The sequence below is a fragment of the Cololabis saira genome, chromosome 22 (assembly GCF_033807715.1).
Source record: "Cololabis saira isolate AMF1-May2022 chromosome 22, fColSai1.1, whole genome shotgun sequence".
In the NCBI taxonomy this organism is placed as follows: domain Eukaryota; kingdom Metazoa; phylum Chordata; class Actinopteri; order Beloniformes; family Belonidae; genus Cololabis; species Cololabis saira.
The window spans coordinates 22,129,062-22,146,770 of NC_084608.1; the positions used below are offsets into that span (position 1 = coordinate 22,129,062).

A 17,709-nucleotide genomic window follows, 5' to 3' on the forward strand; every position below is an offset into this window, starting at 1 on the left:
GTAAGCAAAATTGTTAATAAAGCAGTTTATTTGCCAAATAAGAATGCCTATACAGTATATACAGTACATAAGACAGTCTGAAAACTACCAGGAAAATGCTTGGCAAAACAAAAGTAGATCAGACCACCAGACTGCATGGAAAGTGAACAATCATAACTGTATTCTTTAACACGCAGTGATATAATGAGGGATTCCTGACCCCTCAGAGAAATTAAATATACACAATGCATTACCTTCTGTATATAAAACAGTCTGTACACCGTGGTATGTAAAATACGATTGCACAACCCAACAAATCCCACAATGTCTTTATTTGAACCAAAGCAAGGCCTTTCTGTTTAATTTTGATAACGAAACGTAAAATAATGAGCTCTGCATTTTGGCAACTCCACCACCACTCGACAGACGTGTGGGTTTTGCCGCGGAGGAGGAAGAGTTCTCCTGTGTCGAGTTCCCTTGTTTACCAGTATACACGAAGACGGTTAGTACACCTGCTGAAGAGATGATGGAAACAACTAAGAAATGTTGAAAAGGTTGGAAGACGTGACAATATTTACACTGATGGATGAACACTTGGAGGTGCATGGCTTTCTTTACAGTGTGCGTTAAAGTAGTGTAGGTCGATGAGATGAGGACCTCAGTTCTGTCCAAACAACCTCTGAAACCACACGGTACTCAGGTCCCCCCTCTCCCCTCTCCTGGCATCAGAACATCTGGCGGCCTCCTCTTCAGCAAAGCACCACGCTGAGGTCAGCTTCCTCTGCTCCACAGCTCACTCCTGCTCCTCTTCCTCCTCCTCCTGAAGCTCCTCGATCGCATCCATCTGAGACCTGGAGCACACGTCGCTCATCGGAGCGGAGTCCTCGCCCTCAACCACCAGCTCATTGGACATCTCAGTGTTTTTCTGACAGGCAAGAGGAAAAAATAAAAATAAACAGGGTTTCTAAACAGATGGAAAAGATGAACAATCAGATATTCCAGCTAAAACCACTGGTGTTCTAATTTAAAAAAAAACAAGAACAAAATAAGTGAGTAATCCAGTGAGTAATCATCAGGCCCTGTCTCCAACTGGAACATGCAGATCCTCCTGAACTCTGTAACACGGAATGCTGCCTGAGTCATTGCTGTATAAAAAGCATTTTAAAAATACCCAGCGACTTTTATAGTGGAAGCTCTGGAAGAATTGCAATCATTTCCTATTCCAGTCTCCTGCGAAACAGTCTCAGAAACTCCATATCTCATATTTTCACAGATGTTTCTTGTTGTTTTCAGTCTTTATGCCAAGTTACACTAAAAGCTTGCAGCCTAAAGTTTAATAATGTCAAATTTGATATTGAAGTCTTTTTTATCTGCGTTAAATGTGACCCGTACGGCAGTATCTGGCCCAACAGTGGGAGGAGATGGGGAAAAAGTAATTCAGTTGATATCCTTTGTTGTGTTTTGTCCACTCATCCTGTATTCAGGAAAATGTGAATATTTCACATCCACTGAAACATTAGGCAAATGTCAAACTTGAGCTGAGTGGTTGCTGAGTGGTGGATGAGTGCAGCTCAGCCTTGATGAGCTGACCGATCAAGATACACAATTGTAGCTTCTGTTTTTTAAGATGCAACTATTGAGCTTTGAATTATGAACTGATCCTTTAAAAATGTGTAATTGAATACAGTATACATGTCAAGACCTGTGGTCCAATCCAAGCCCACATTACAATTATATTTAGCCCACAACATGATAGCTGACGTAGTTTGTGCACCGATAACACTACACGTCCCAGGATGCACCGGAATGGCCAATGCTTCGTCCTGTCAATCAAACTCTGCTAGTGCATTTCAGTTGCTGTGCTCTTGCAGTCACCTGAAGTATGTGCATGACTGATCTATGCACCGTATTTCCAAGTTGAAAAGTGTCTCGCTTCACCAAGTGTAAAATGGAAAAAAAAAAAACGTTTTACTTCCAAATGGATTTGATCAAACAGCAAAGTAGTGATAAATAATGGCTGTTTTCAAAACTGAATACTATCCGACTATGACCTCCTGATATTGCAAGAATGCTCTGTTTGGCACCACATAACCCTGTCAGTGACACTTCTCTGTGATGAAGATAAACACAACATGGCAGCAATTAAAAATGATGATAGAGAAGAAGACATAATAGGGGAATAACAATCCAGGGTGACATACTTCGCCTATCAGTATTTACCGTTTAATATAACCTTGAAAAAAAAAAAAGACTGTTTTGTCTGAAAAGGGCCGTCCTTTAAATAGACCTTTTGCTTTTCTGAGAGCAATTATACAGCTGCTAATGTATATGTTCACCATTGTCATCACTTAAATACTGATATCTGTAATTAAGTTGGCAAACCCAAAACATAAATTACCCCAACAGTCAAAGACGTGTGCTTAATAAAAGGTTTCTGTTCTTGCAATTTCAATGGATGATCTGGAGTCAGCCACATCCTCATTAAACTAAAAAGGACTGTTATAATTAGTAATGGAAACACATTGTTCCACAGAACTGGAAAATAAGGAGCAATGATCTTAACCCAGGTGTTCTTACCTGTTGTCGATAAACATAGCAGGCTGCTATGGCAACCATTGTTGACTCCCCGATGAAGCCGGCTAAGAGGGATCCAACACCAAGTGTGGCCCCATGAACCCTGAAACAAATGAAATGGTCTTAAGTTGATGTTTTTATTGCAGCTTTGGAAGTGTGAAAGTGAAGTCTTCAGGAAGCAACAACTGCTTGTTAAATAACAGCAATCCTGAGTCACATTCAGCGCTGACCTGCGCCAAGTATTCCCAGGTGTTGACTTACCCCAAATAAGGCAGCACAACTAGACTGATGATGAGGACAGCGATGCGGAGAATTGAGCTTGGGGCAAGCACAAAGGTCTTTTTGAGGGTCATGAGCCATCCGGTCAAATGAGCCCGAACAGTCACTGCAAACACACACACAATGTGGAAGCATCACCCCACCGGTCAGAGCTGCGGCCCAGTTAAAGCTACAGCGGGACGGAAATCCCAGCTGCTAATGAAAACTGTGTGAATGATGCGTCTCACCTGGCAGAGGAAAAAAGGAGAAAATCTTGAGTGGGACCACACACAGCTCAGCAAAATCATACTTCACCCCAATGATGTCAACCAGGATCTTCTCCGACAAATGAGGCGTCCAGAACAGCACAAAACAGAGCTGGAGAAGAATGTGGAGAGAAAAAAATAAATACAGCCAATTAATGTTTTGCATTCACCGTACCAAAAAAAGTGTTTTCCACTATCCCTCATTAGATTTCAGTCATTCATAAGGGGTTTTAGGCCTTTAAAGCTCACATAAAACACGCGAGAGAGCGAATACGTGACATTGTTATTGTTTCTAGAAGCAATTGTCGTAGAACATGCTGCATTACCATCGTATTTCAAAGCTATCACTGTTGGTCGGAATATTAAAAAGGACGTACAAACTGTCAGATCTCAGGATGCATAATACTTTCATTTATTTGAAACTGTCAAAATGACCAGTTGTATACTTTTCTGCGCTCCAAGCTTGGATCGATGACTATTGTGCCTGGAGATCCACAACAGATGCTTTTTCGGACTCACCACAATGACCTAGTGATGTTTGCATCAGCCAACAGGTCGTTATTTTACAAAAACTAAGGCAAAATGAAGAAAGTGTGGATAGAAAAACTAAATATACCCTTACTGCTTCCATAGCAATTAAAAAAGATAAGTAGCCTCCAAGTGCTTCTTATGAAATGCACTTAACAGACCATCAGCAAGTGTGACACCTGTGCAAAAAAAGGAAAAACATCAGCAATAAAAGCTGCCCATCAATGTGAGAAGGATTATAAGGCTATTTCCAAACAATTTCACCTCCATCATTTTACAGTGTGAAGTGAAAATACATCCAAGACAGCCAGAAAAACATCTCCCTAATTATCATGTTAAACACTGAAGTTCATTGCAGTGTAATTAGATTGTACAAGTATGGTATTATACTGCACAAAATGTGTGTTTGTCACGAAGAAATACCTGGAGAAAAAGGCTTTCTCTAAAAATAACGTGGCAGCACAGCCAGGTTTGCAAAACTATATCTGAACAAACCACAGAATGACAGCTGGGACAGAAGTGAATATGTCTGGATATAATGTACACCTTCACGTTCTGCATCAAAACAAATACCTCGTACCAACAGTCAAACACAGTGGTGGACGGGTAACGATGTGAAGATTGTTTTGTTGCCACAGGACCTGTGAACCTCGCAGTTGTTGAGTCTACCATGAACTAAAGTATAACAAAGAATTTTAGAATCAAACATGAGGTCCAATAGCTAAAGGTCGGCCAAAACTGACTCATGTAAGAGGGAAATGAAAGTGTACAAGAAGAATCGGTATGTGGTTTGATCTAGTCTCCATACATGGAATGATGCAAACTTTGCATTAAAAGGCAGGGGAAGAGGTTTTTAGAAGCCGTCACATATGTCAACATTGCAAACAGAAAACACAGAGAGTTAACTAGTCAATCCCTGTATCTTAAGTGCTCCCGGAGAAGACAAGGCCCATCGTGCAACATCTCACCTCCTAAGCCTCTCACACGGCTCCCACTGATTGGCTGAGCACTGTGTGTTATGGCTGTGGAGGGGCGGGCTGTCCTAACTGAATTTAGACAGCCAGGGCAGTGTATGAAAACTTTTTTTTTTTTTTTTTTTTTAAACAGTGTACTGGAAATGGACAGCTAGCAGTTTCAAAACTTAGGTTCAAAAAAATGTATAAAGATAAAATATTTAAGTTATATGATCATGAATAGACTGGGAATTAAGCAGTATTATTAATATCTGTGGTTGGTTCTATTTAAGTGTATATTTTTGTAAATATTGGTTACATTGACTGTTCTTTTTGTTTTGGTATTTAATAAGGGGCAGGTAACATAAGACTTGTCTTCATCCTGCTCCTTTTCGGTCATGGGTGTGTAGATTGACCATCATGCACGAAACGAAATAAATAAATAAATAAAAACACCCTTATTTGTTTTTTTCAAAATAATAAAAATGACAGAAGTCATTAAGAGAAACAGTATTCCAAAGTGTTTTAGTTCAATAAGAAGTCATGAAACAAAAACGTTTCAGTGGTCACTTTCAGATTTTCCAGAAAAAAAAAAGAAGCTTTCAAACAAAGGCATGTTGTTAAAAGCTTTAGGGACTGAATGTTCTTTCTTGAAACGTCTTGAAATACAGTTTCCGGTGTAGCTAATGTATCAAACTGAAGCATCTCCAAACTTGTGAGTCTACTGTCGTGCCTTTGCACCCTTCTGCAGACTTCCTCTTCTTTTCATTGGGATTTTTGACAATAAGCATATCATCCAAAGATAAACTCTTATGCAAAACAGTAACAAAACCTCAATAGTTTCCAGACTCTCTAGCAATTCTGTCTAAAATGCACCTGCTTTCAGTCGCCTTGTATTACTGCTTAACATCATATTTTGGCATCTTGTCTCCTGCTGAAACCTGAAAACATCCAGAAACATGTAATTTCAAGCTCTGCTTTCCACACCCATCATGCTTTGCTGTATAATACTGGGCGAGGATGTCAGGCGAGCTTTATAATTTGCATTTCCCAACAAAAAGGGAATTAATCTAAATCACCCTCTCTATGCTCCCGAGCATCAAACAATCAGTTCCTCAGTTCCCCGCAAAGTTTCAGCAGGTCTCAGATCCTCCGCTGTCAGACAGGCCACTCACAATACTCTCAATCACAAGCCGTGATTTAACAATGTGGAATTATCATCCACGGCTTTGATTTCAAGCATGACTAGTCTCGGGGCAGGTCGTACTAGTGAAACTGTGAAAACCCTAATTATCATCTCTGAGTCTGAAATGAGCACCTGTTTGTCACATTCAGGTTCAAATGGCCACAGGTGGAGAACCCACCTACATGCGCTTCAGGTTTCTGGGGCCGATCACCACATGATGTACAAATGAAGGACAACAAACAGTCACTCTAATGCATTAAGTTGAAACTTGTTCTGTCGGGGTCACTTTAAGTTGAAACCAAGATGAGTAGCTTTTTATCTCCCCATCTCCAGCTACTGTAATTATACCTCTCAGCAGAAAAAGTGATTTGTCATGCTACTATGCATTACTTTACTGTTGTGGCATTTCCTCCCTTTGACCAGCTGTTCCAACTGAACAGCTGACTGGACCAAACATTAAGGCATAGTTCACTGCAAGATAACAATTTCACTTATTATAAAACGACACAAACTGAAATATTTTCAGTCTCACTCATGAGATGATGAGTCGTCCAAAAGCCTCTCATGTGGTTAGTTATTTTTTATCCCCTAATCCAAAACATGGCTAAGGATGATGTAATTTGTCATCACCTTACCATCTATCATTACTTCTGCAAGACAGAGGCATACAAGAGTATTTTTCCAAGCTCAAAAAAAAACCCCGCCGTCTCCCCTGACTCAGCTGCGTGAGACAGCCACCCTGGCCATCATGACATCCTTAACAAAGTCTGTTTTCATTGGATGGAATTACTTGTTACGCAATGTTATTCAATTCCTGTCTCACATTCCCTGGAGCTGCTGCTCAGCTCTGGTCGTCGTGTTCACTCGGTTCCCGTGTGTGTAAGTAATGAAGACAAGTCCCAACACGAGTGGTTGTTCTCAGCGACCCAGCAGACCATGCCTACCTACACTATCTGCCTGTTGTGCTGTATCCAGCCCACACCCTCACATACTTGTTTACAGCTCCGGGATTCCACATCTGGCATGCCATTCTCCTCCTCCACCTCCTAAAAGACCCAACCTTTGCCACAAATTTCCTGTTTTTCTTATTCCAACTGTCGAGACAGCTGAGGGGGCTGCTTCCAGAGCGCATCAAAAATAAACAAGGGGCAAATGTGATCAAAAACACCGGGTCACAGAGTGTTCTCGCAGTCAAGTACGGACAGAAACACTCCGTATGGGATTTGACTGCAGCAGTCATTGCTCAGCAGAAAAGTGGGCCTACAAGAGGCTTTTGGATCCCGTTAACTGATAAGTTTCATGTGAATGTCCACTTTATCGAGCTTCAAAGCGTGGGTGGGACACAAAAGCCCCTTCACAAGTCTCACTCTCGCCTAAAACCAAGACAGGGAATGAAAAGTGCATCCATCCGTCTGTAATTAAGCCCCATCATTCTTAACTTCAGTGCACAGCTGAAAGCGTCCACCAAAGCATTTTGAATGTTTTTCCTTCTACAGCTTGCCCTTATTTTTCAGAAAGACAAACATTTTGAAGATATTATGTTGAGCACATTTGACAGCACCTTACAAGAAGCATTTCAAGCATGTTGCTGCACAATACTTGTTGTGCTGGTCTTGGAACTGCCTCCTAGCCGCCAAATCTAGTCTGGGATGCAGCACAACAAGAAAACTAAAATTTGAACATGCCATGTGACAGCCAGAATCTTTGTTAGAGGAAGACAAACAAAACCGTTTGTGAGTTGCTGTTCAGAAATTTGTCTTGGATGTTTAGGAAGCAAATACATTCACTAAAATGAAGAATAACCCTCTCCAAAACACATCCCTAAAGCCACTTTGCTCATCAAATTAAAAGGTTTGTGCAATGTAGCACATTTCTGAAAGATGTGAGGTTTTGCAGTGCACCACATTCAAACAAAAGACCAAATGAAGGAGGTATCAAGCTCTGAAGAATGCCACATGAAGAGAAACACTTAAGAGTGGGGTTGCTTATTTTGAAATGAAAAGTTAAGTCAAAAAGGGTTCTTAAAGTGAGAGCACAACTGATATTTGCATAGAAGCACGTAGACCCAAGGCTGAGTTCAAAGGATGAAAAGAAAGCTATGAAATTACTGCATACTGCCTGATGGAGTAAGTGTTAGCTTTTTGAAAGGATGACCAGAACATAAAACAGGATTTGTTTGCCTGGAGATCCAGATAATTACTGGCCACAACAGTAGTCAAAAAAAAAACCCAGTCATCAAATGATAGCTGTTGGGTTGCCAGTTTGGTAGCTTGGCGTAATTGTCCAAAATGGTTAATACTCTGTTGACTATAGATCATAATGATAAACTTCAGCACCCTCTGGAAAGACGGCACTAATTAACAAAAAACAAAAAAAAACTCCCACACGTGGAGGTGGACTCGTACATTTCTGCAATATTTCTTGGACTTCAATGTTCATGCTTCATCTGGTGCATCAGATAGCTAATCTGCACATTAATATTTCACCAAGGGACATTTCAAGGGAGCCAGTGTGCAGGAACTCTGCTCTAAAATTCAGCCACAAGTTCTGGAGGGTTTCAACAGCAAATCCCATTCAGAGAGAATAACTAAATGATATGCTTGAGAACAAAGAAAAACGAGGGACTACTCTCTACTTACTGTTAGTGACAGCAGCAGACAGCACAATGTAAACTTTTTGATATGCGACTTGGTGACGGGGCTGTTGAGATTCATCTTGTTGCTGGGATTGTTCTGTGGGAAAAAAAGTCCCGTTAGGGGTGTTGACAAAAACAATAATGTGTTATCAGTACAGCAAATGGTGCAGCAGGTGGGGTCTGGTTTACCATGTCAAAGGCTGGGTACACTGCTCTCATTTCAGTTAACCAGCCGTAGGGCATGTGACCGACAGGGTATGTCGCTGTGAGCACAGCCACTGCCTGGAATGACAAAGACACGACAGCAACAAGTCATCGCCACGCTGCCAATTTAGCTGGAAATACCTCCCGCAGCAGACGCGGCTAAATTAATAACAGCGGCCTAATAATAGCCGGCACAAAAGGCAACATGTGTCACTCTCGCTTTTCACTTTCACTGTATTTTTCACATGTTTATCGCTGGATAACAGCCACAAGCTTGCTATTGTGTCCCCAACAACAATAAGCAGTGCCAGGAACAGTAGGGCCACGTAGGAATGTTTTCACTCAGTGTAATCATGCCCTGAGTTTCACATGTACGTGGTGAATCACCCAAACCACTGGCAGCCGGTGTTGTCAATGATTTCCAGTTCATTCTGGTAAACAGCTTTGTATTGTCTAATAGTTAGAGGTCTCTGAAAGCCAGAAAGCTCCAGAGGGAGTCTGTTAGCATCTGGCATTTCATCCGCAATAACTTGAAAGGAAAGTGAATCCATCAGGTTTACATGACTGTTAAGTCTCTTTAAGATCCTGTAAACCTATGATGCAACCAGTAATAGTTAAATTAACTACAAGTGAAAATAAAAAGCTCACTTCTTCTCAGTCAAACCTGAAGGGGGAGATGATGAGGTGCTGATTTGACTGGTGGAATTGAATTGATGCACCCACCTCCGTGGCCTGAGTGGTCCCCTTGAGGTCACGTGACACAAAGAGGTTGACGATGGGTCGACTGATGCGCTGAGTGGCCAGAATGAGGGCCAGAGGCCACCAGAAACTCAGCATCTTCTTAATGGTGGCATCGCCCTGCAGAGACCAATCATTTTGCCTTTAAATACTCTCATTTCTCTTTTCCACACTGACGAACAAAAGAGGGGCAGTACGTACCCCGACGTCGATTCCGCTGGAGTCTGGGATGTTGTCGTGAATGTTGCAGTAGTAACCCAGACCAACGACACTGAACCGAACCAAGGCACCCATATACAAGGAAAGAATTGGGATGAGTAGAGGCTCCACGCATTCCAGATTACTTTGCAGGAGAATGGCCACGAACACAATCTGCAAGACAAAACAGTGATAAAAAAATAAGGAAGACGGGAGACTACAAAAACATGGCATGAATCTGAAAAGATTTTCAGTGCTGAATTATAAATGAATTTCATTACTTGGGCCACGACATCAGAAATGGAGGCTGTGCCTACTATGACGCTGTACTTGTGCTTGAGAAGTATCCCTGCATGAATCCACGCCTGGGGGCAGAACAATGGACAGAGCAGTTATTTAGATACACAGCTTGATGTGCACAACAAAAGCTCCATTTTGGCCTTTTTCCCGAATGAGAGTTAAAAGGCCATAAAATTTGGATGAGCTGTAATTCAAAGCAGCATGATTGAAGTGTTAAATAAATAAATAAATAAATGGAAAGAAAATAAAAAAAAAACAACAATTTCTAGGTCAGGTGTGCTCAAATGTGTTCCTTAATCCTGTCATGCTTTAAACTCACCATAGCATCCAGTAAAGGGAATGCAGCCAGGTATAAGAACGCCTTTCTAGTCTTCTGTCCCACAATATCATCCACATGGTGGAGCTTATTAATAATGTAGTATCCTAAATCTGTGTAAGCTATAATAAAAAGAGAGAAACGGAGAACCACAGGTAAATAGAGGTTACTTGGATAGCATCTTCCCTGTTTTGAATATTGAGGTATCCAAATTTCTCCAGAGAGAAAGCTGTCACAGCTATAAGAGCCGAAAGGTTCACCACAAAACACCAGATATCATTTACAGGATGTGGTTTAAGCACACTTTATCATCATGCATGCACAAAACATCCCTTAAACACACACCTATCAAGATGTGCAGTACAAACGCGATGGCCCCTGCAGCCGCCATGCAGAACACAGCCTTCCTCCGGTCCGTCTTGCTGTTGACAAACACCAAGCCCACGCTCTTGAAGTCGCTCATGGGACCGGTGAAGAACTTCATCAGGGAGTAGGCCAGGCCGTAGCTGGCCAGCATTTCCACCGCATCCTTTTTGACTGTGGCTATGCCCCTGTTGAGCGCCTGGGGCAGAAGAAGGAGAGAAAAAGAAAGAAAACTTCAGTATAAGGGCATGACTTGGCCTAATGTTATCTTTCGCCAGTGCACCACACTCATAACGGTCACAGATTATTAGCCGCACGTGCGTTCCAGTCCAAATGTTAAGAATCAGACATTAAGTACATGCACCTTTTAGGGCTGGGCGATATATCGAGATTTTAATATATATCGATATATTTTCAAACGCGATATGGTACGAGACAATATCGTTTATATCGATTTATATTGATTTTGATATAGCTTATTTTGTGACAAATTGACTTGAATGTTTTATTTGAGATTTGCACAAATGTTTTGTTATTTGCACAACTGTCAACCTCAGTGGAAAAGTCTGCCTGTTACTGTCTACATTGTATTAATTGTACAGTGTATTTTAATTTAATTGTTATGCAAGAAAGGGATATTTGTTTTATTTTATTCAAGAAGCATTTTTATTCTATATATGCAGGCAGTTTATTTTTATTTCATTTGTTTTATACATTTTGATATTGTGCAGATCTCTGTTAATAAAGGTATCTGTGTGACATTTGGCACAAGGCTTTGTATTAAAACTGATTGTTTTTTTAAGGGTTTGCCTCAGAAAAAAAATGAAGCTAACAGAGATGCTAACAGAGATGCTATGCTATAATGCTTTGGGAGAAACCCAATTATGGCACAGAAAAAATATCGAGATATATATCGAGTATCGCCATTCAGCTAGAAAATATCGAGATATGACTTTTGGTCCATATCGCCCAGCCCTAGCACCTTTCAATAACCATGTCCACCTCATACTGCTACACCTTTCACTTGACATTTTTTTTAATAAATTGTATAGATGTTAATAAGAGCCATTTGTCTATTTACTGTACAGTGAGCGAAAAGTCAAATTCCTTGTCTTATTTGACCTGACTTGGCCAATAAACCTGATTATGATGATTATGATCCAAAACAAGGAAAGGGCCACCTTGATGGGAAACACCTCAACACCTAAACACAGTCATTCCCATTTAATTTTACCTTCAAATGCAGTTACTACAGCTGCTTTCCTACTTTGCAGGTCTGTGGTCTATTTATACCAGCAAACAGAACCATTACATAAGCCTTAATCCTGACATCTCCAAGCCTTTATGCATGCGTGCGTGCGCGTGCGTGTGTTGTTTTATTATGATTACACGCTATCTATCTAAATCAAGGTCCCTCTGCTGAGAGCAGACACCAGATAAGTCACTGTGCAGGAAACTATGATAATTCCACTTAATCTGCGCCGCTTGATTCAGGTTAAGGGAGAGGTGAAAGGACTGTGTGTGTTTTAATGGCCGGAATGAGGAGCGTGCCGTTGGAAACACGGCCTTCCTCCTCTCATAAACCTCTAACATATAGCCTATAATAAACCAATAACGGCAGCCTTCACCAGCTGAGCCAAAAAGAAGGTGTATAAAATAAAACATTATTGGTGTCAGTATGGAAAAGCCGTGTATGTGGCTTTTTTCTGACATTAAGCGGATAAAATAAAATTAAAAACGATGCTCGACAACGTCACTGCTGTCGGAATGTATAACGGCTGATTTATGGTTCCGCGTTACACCGACGCAGAGCAACGCCGTAGGGTAGCGCGGCGACGCGCACCCTACGTAGGCTACGGCGTAGGGTCTGCGTCGATTTAACGCGGACCATAATTCAGGCTTTAAACGCGGCCGTATTAATCTCCATTTCCTTTTTGACGTTGGAAATTTTGATAATTTTAAAAATTCCTTACCTGTTCCCCAAGGTCGATGGCAACGTTGGTGATCGCCAGAGGCACCAGGAAGCGGATGAGGGGCCAGTAAGGGCTGAGGGATGGGAACTCCACCATAGTACAAGCCGGGATGACAGAGCCGGAGGGGCATCTGCCTCGGTCTGGATGGAAGAAAAACCCGAAGACCCAGCGACACCTGCGTGTTTCGGAGGAGAGACGGGGGTAAAGGGAAGGGGGTGTTAAGTGGGGCAGCGGCGGGAGCCGAAGTGCTCCCGGGGCGGCGGCGGCGGCGTCACGAAGCCTCGCTGCAGCTGAGAGAGATCCGAAGGTCGGCGGTAATTTTAGCCCGGCGCATCTTCCTCGTCGCAAGTCATCTTCTAGGGGAGACACGTGGGCGGGGACGTAAGGTGCAGTGAAGGCGTGGGGGGGTGGAGGTGGGGTTTTTATTTTTTATTTTTTATTTTTTTTTCTCGGGGTGTCGCCGTGAGAGATTTGGAGTTGAAAAAAAAAAGGTTAGATAGGTCCTCCGGCTCCGCCACTGCGCCTGTGCTCGACCCTCCCCGCGGCCGGAGAGCTGTCGCTGCCCGACACGTGGGCTGGCATCACCGCCGTGACGTCACCGGCCAGGCCAAACCACCTGCTTTCTATTATTGCTGCACGCGACCGACACACACACACACACACACACACACACACACACACACACACACACACACACACACACACACACACACACACATATACACACACACACACACACACACACACACACACACACACACACACACACACACACACGTACACACACACATACACATACATACACATACACACACACACACACACACACACACACACACACACACACACACACACACACACACACACACACACACACTCAAACAGAAGAAAACATATTCTTATAACTACAAACCTTTAGTTACACACCAGGCTGTCATCACAGTTACATTTTCAAAGTGTCAATGATGTTTAAATGTAAAGCAAATATATTCAGTGTTAAAATTCAGCTGTATTCTCTGCCAGCTATGAGGTTGTTTTTTCTTGGCGATTTTTTTTTTTTTATTTCTATCATTTTTAAACTTATAAAATTCACATTTTTTCCCCTTCAATAATTTAATCCTAAAGTATATAAGTTCACATATCTGTAAAGTACAGGTGTTTAAAATGTGACACAAATAAAGATGTGACATTGTAAAGGCGCTGGACACAGTGTGTGTGTGTCTCTCTCTCTCTCTCTCTCTCACACACACACACACACACACACACACACACACACACACACACACACACGAGCACGTGTCTACATCACAACAGGAAACGCAGAAACAGCGCTCCTCAGACTGAGTAAACACAAACTATTTTTTTCTGGAATATTGTTTTTTTTGTACGTTTGTCAGAATCAGAATAAACTTTATTGGCCAGGTTTGAACATTGTCCAACAAGGAATTTGACTCCAGTTATTTCGCTCGCTGTACCCAGATTTAAAAATAGCAAACAGAAAAATAAACAAATGTCAAGTCAATTTTATTTATAAAGCACATTTCACATTACAAGCATGGACTCAATGTGCTCAAAAATACATAAACAGACAAATAAACAAAGTTACAAGTTTACAATAACAGAAATAGATAACGAGTATGACAGAAAAAACAATAATAACAACCATAAATCCATTTTAACAAAAGTGCGATCACCCAGCCAACCATGAGTTTAGGTAAACGCCTGTGCAAAAAGGTAAGTTTTTAGTCTGCTTTTGAAAGTGGGCACTGTTGGAGCAGACCTTAGTTCCTGTGCAAGGAATTCCAGAGAGTGTAGTAGTGACTGAAAGCACCATGAGCAGATCTAGTGTGGATTCTAGGAATGATTAGAAGACTCTTATTCGATGATCTGGGATCTGTCCAGTATGTATTCAGTCAGCATAAAGTCAAAAAGAAGTACTTTAAAATCTACTCTTTGTTTAACAGGGAGCCAGTGCAAATGTGGCACTTATTGACTTATATACAATTAATGAACTGAAGGTGCAGCAGTATGAGGTAGAAAAATGACGGCTCGAAATAAAATAACATATATACAATTTTTTTAAAGTGAAAGGTGCAGCAGAATGAGGCAGACATGATTATTACCGGTTTGTGTGAACAATCCTACGGAAGCGTATTGCATTCACTTGAGGAAAAAAAAATCTGCTCTGTTTTTCTGAATTAACGAGATAATGTCCAGCAGATCAGAATGGGCTTTCCGTCTGAACAACAGCAAAGTCCTGAGGTGCCTGCGCAAAGTTGACAAACTAATAACAATACCATCTATATAACTTAAAGACAAGAGCATTTCCCAATGTTTCAAACCAAAAGCAAAATAAAAATAAAAATTAAACTGGACAGGCGGACCATGTTTGCTTCCATGAAATCCAGCGCTCAAGTGAATGGCAGCTTCTTGCAAGTTGCAAGTTTTTTTTTTCATTAAAACTTTTCTCAGAATTCTGAGATAATTATCTCAGTAATTCAGAAAAACATAGCAGATTTTTTTTTTCTCAAGTGAATGCAATACGCTTCCGTACAATCTAATAAAAAATGTAGAGAAAATATAGTTGAACCCAAGGTTTATCCGAGTTGGAATCATATGACAAGCCAGCCATAAACGCTCAGGTATGATACGTTTATTGGCATGCTCCAGAGTAACTTGGTGTCATTAAGGTAAATAAAATACATCCTTTGTACTCTGAGCCCAATAGTTTTCAAACAGGTGAGCTTTGATTAAATCATAAATAGTAAAATACTGACATCTAGTGGACACATGAAGGAATGCTTGTTACAGGAAAATAAATTATGTTACTTTCAATAACACCCTTCAGAACTTGTTGAATTTGTTAAGATTTAAAATTGTTGTTGAAACTATTTCCAGTAAATTATTTTCCATTTTATTATAATTTTAGTCTTCGCTTTATCACACTGACCTGTCTGTGTGCCCCACCTCTCATCTGACCCTGAGTAGGATGAAACCAGAATAGGAAGCACATGATTGGATGCTAATTGAGTTTGAGTTTTGCATTTTTGTTTTTATTAGAATTATTATCTCTCCCTACAATGTGTACCCAGCCTTGAAAAAACAATTGGGATAGGCTGCAGCTTATTCCTGAATAGAAATATGTATGTGCAGATGATGGAAGGTTGGATAGATCGTTGTCAAGTTCAACTCAATAAAATTACTCAAATACAGTTTTTTGTTACCATTTCTCATTCTTCTACTACTAAGAAAAATCATAATGCACACATTGTTTTTCCAGTTCATCACCATTTTGATATTGTCATGTTTTTAAGAACCCCATGTATGCACATTATGCAGAACATTTTATTGAAGTCACAAGTTACATGATAGATATTGATAGAACCCAGATGAGTACATGAATGTGAGGAACTCAGATTAAGAAAGTTTCCCAGTTTAAACTTTTGTACACTCTGTACTGGATCAAACTGAATAAAATGTGCCAACATATGCACATTATTACTTTCCAAAGTAATGCACTTTGTGTACCATTTCATGTAATAAAATAAGAATATATTATAAATGTGTGTCCATAGAGTTTCTATGGTCTTAGAGAGATCACATGACTCTACTTAATTATTGTCTCCTCTTTATTTGGCCTATGATTAGTTGAAATCAACAGCATAAAGACAAATGCACATTTCTGGCACATATTCTTAATCTCACAAATAAGCAGTCTGTCTTGAAGCATAAAAGTTCACTTTCCAAGACCAGCCTGATGTTTTTAAGTTACACACTGTTAGTTCCCTAGAGCAGAGTTTAATTGTTTTGTTTGTTTTGTATTTATGTAATTCCCAAATTCATTTGCTGGCTTTGTGAAACCACCAATGCCAGTGAGATCCGGGTGTAAAACCTTCATGTGCAATCTTCAGTCAACACATAAACTTGTTTTGCCTTTGCCTGGTGCCTGAGGGAGGATCTGCGGTGATTTTAATTGGTGACATAGCCTTTTATAAACCGACATGCCTTCACTCCGCAGCTTTAATTCAAATCAGATGGTTGATAAGGACTTCATACCTATGAGTGCCCTAAAGCTACAGGATGATTTTATTTATATCAGGACTGCTTCATGGCCTCCTCTACAGAGATTATTCATGATAATTGTCATGAAAATGTATGTAAAATTATCTGTTTCGTGTTTTTCGTGTCTGTAACGGTCATACTATACATGGGATAGTATTTACCAATGTAAGAAGAGACTTTTGACCTACTGAGCCTTAATTGTCTTGTGAGATCCGTACCTGGTTTTGCAAGAGTCAGCGATGTGACAGATTTTGATAGTCTGCGTATGGAGCCCACATCTATGGTATGCATGCTCCAACTTTAGTAGACAGGAGTAAGCGGATACTTGATGTTAAGCTGCCTGTCTGCTCCTTGTACAAGTAAATAAGATAGATGAACTGAGACTCTCACTCTCTCGTGTCTTCATTTTATGCCGCTGCATAGTTGGATTGCTGAAGTAGATTTCTCCAATGATAATTAAGAATATTGTGGTTCTCTTGTAAACAATAAAGATGATTGGCATGTCTAAATTTGTCATAAACGTGTGTGGGATTTAAAATATCAACACTAAATAGTCAACGGGTTAAATATGCTTGACTGCCAAGACACGTCTGTGGTAAATGTGTTGAATTAGTATTGATTGTTTTGGTGGGCGTTGGCTTTGGCAGCTTTTGATGCAAGCGCTTTCATTTTGTTGTTTATTTCACATGACATTGAAAACAGTTCACTCAAGTTTCCCAGACTGTTAAAGCTCCTGCAGCATTTATTCCTTTAATGATTTGTATAGTTCACTTCTCAACTGTCTACTCAAGGTTTTGCTTAACCTTTTCACAGCTATTTAAAAACTCATGTGCTTTCAGGATTCATTGTTATTACACTATTGTGATTTTGAATTGAAATCATTTTTGTGGGTACATTTGTTTTCCAGTCATAAATATAGCATTTCAAACCATGTCAGCTATATGAAAAGCAGAAGAAAATGTATGATAAAATGACAGAAATATCTGAAATTCTTTTCAGGTGATAAATGTCGCCATCTAGTGGTCATACTGAGCACATACAGAGAATAGCTCACTTCTTATTTGCATGTATGTTATCCATCCATTCATCCATCCATCCATCCATCCATGATCCATCAACCCATCAATTTTGTAGACCTGTTTTAATCCTTCTTCAGGGTCAGGGAGGTCTGCTGGA

The 17,709-nt window shown here is 40.5% G+C and overlaps 1 protein-coding gene across 1 annotated transcript; it reads right to left on the minus strand.

Moving 5' to 3' along the window:
- Window positions 1-10: 10 nt before the first annotated feature.
- On the minus strand, window positions 11-13,021 carry ankha (ANKH inorganic pyrophosphate transport regulator a). Its single transcript, XM_061713642.1, has 12 exons — window positions 12,472-13,021; window positions 10,481-10,697; window positions 10,139-10,257; window positions 9,801-9,884; window positions 9,523-9,693; window positions 9,307-9,441; window positions 8,569-8,661; window positions 8,384-8,476; window positions 3,060-3,189; window positions 2,815-2,938; window positions 2,557-2,656; window positions 11-904 (listed from the first exon to the last, which is right to left on the minus strand). The coding sequence occupies exons 1-12, from the start codon at window positions 12,565-12,567 to the stop codon at window positions 773-775; spliced, it is 1,494 nt and encodes a 497-aa protein (XP_061569626.1). The 5' UTR covers window positions 12,568-13,021; the 3' UTR covers window positions 11-772.
- Window positions 13,022-17,709: the final 4,688 nt, after the last annotated feature.

Coding starts and splice junctions, on each gene's coding strand:
- ankha (XM_061713642.1), bottom strand. CDS start 12,567: ATGGTGGAGTTCCCATCCCTCAGCCCTTACTGGCCCCTCATCCGCTTC. Junction 9,885..10,138: donor TCCCTTTACTGGATGCTATG/GTGAGTTTAAAG, acceptor TTCTGCCCCCAG/GCGTGGATTCATGCAGGGAT. Junction 9,442..9,522: donor CCAGCGGAATCGACGTCGGG/GTACGTACTGCC, acceptor TGGTCTCTGCAG/GGCGATGCCACCATTAAGAA.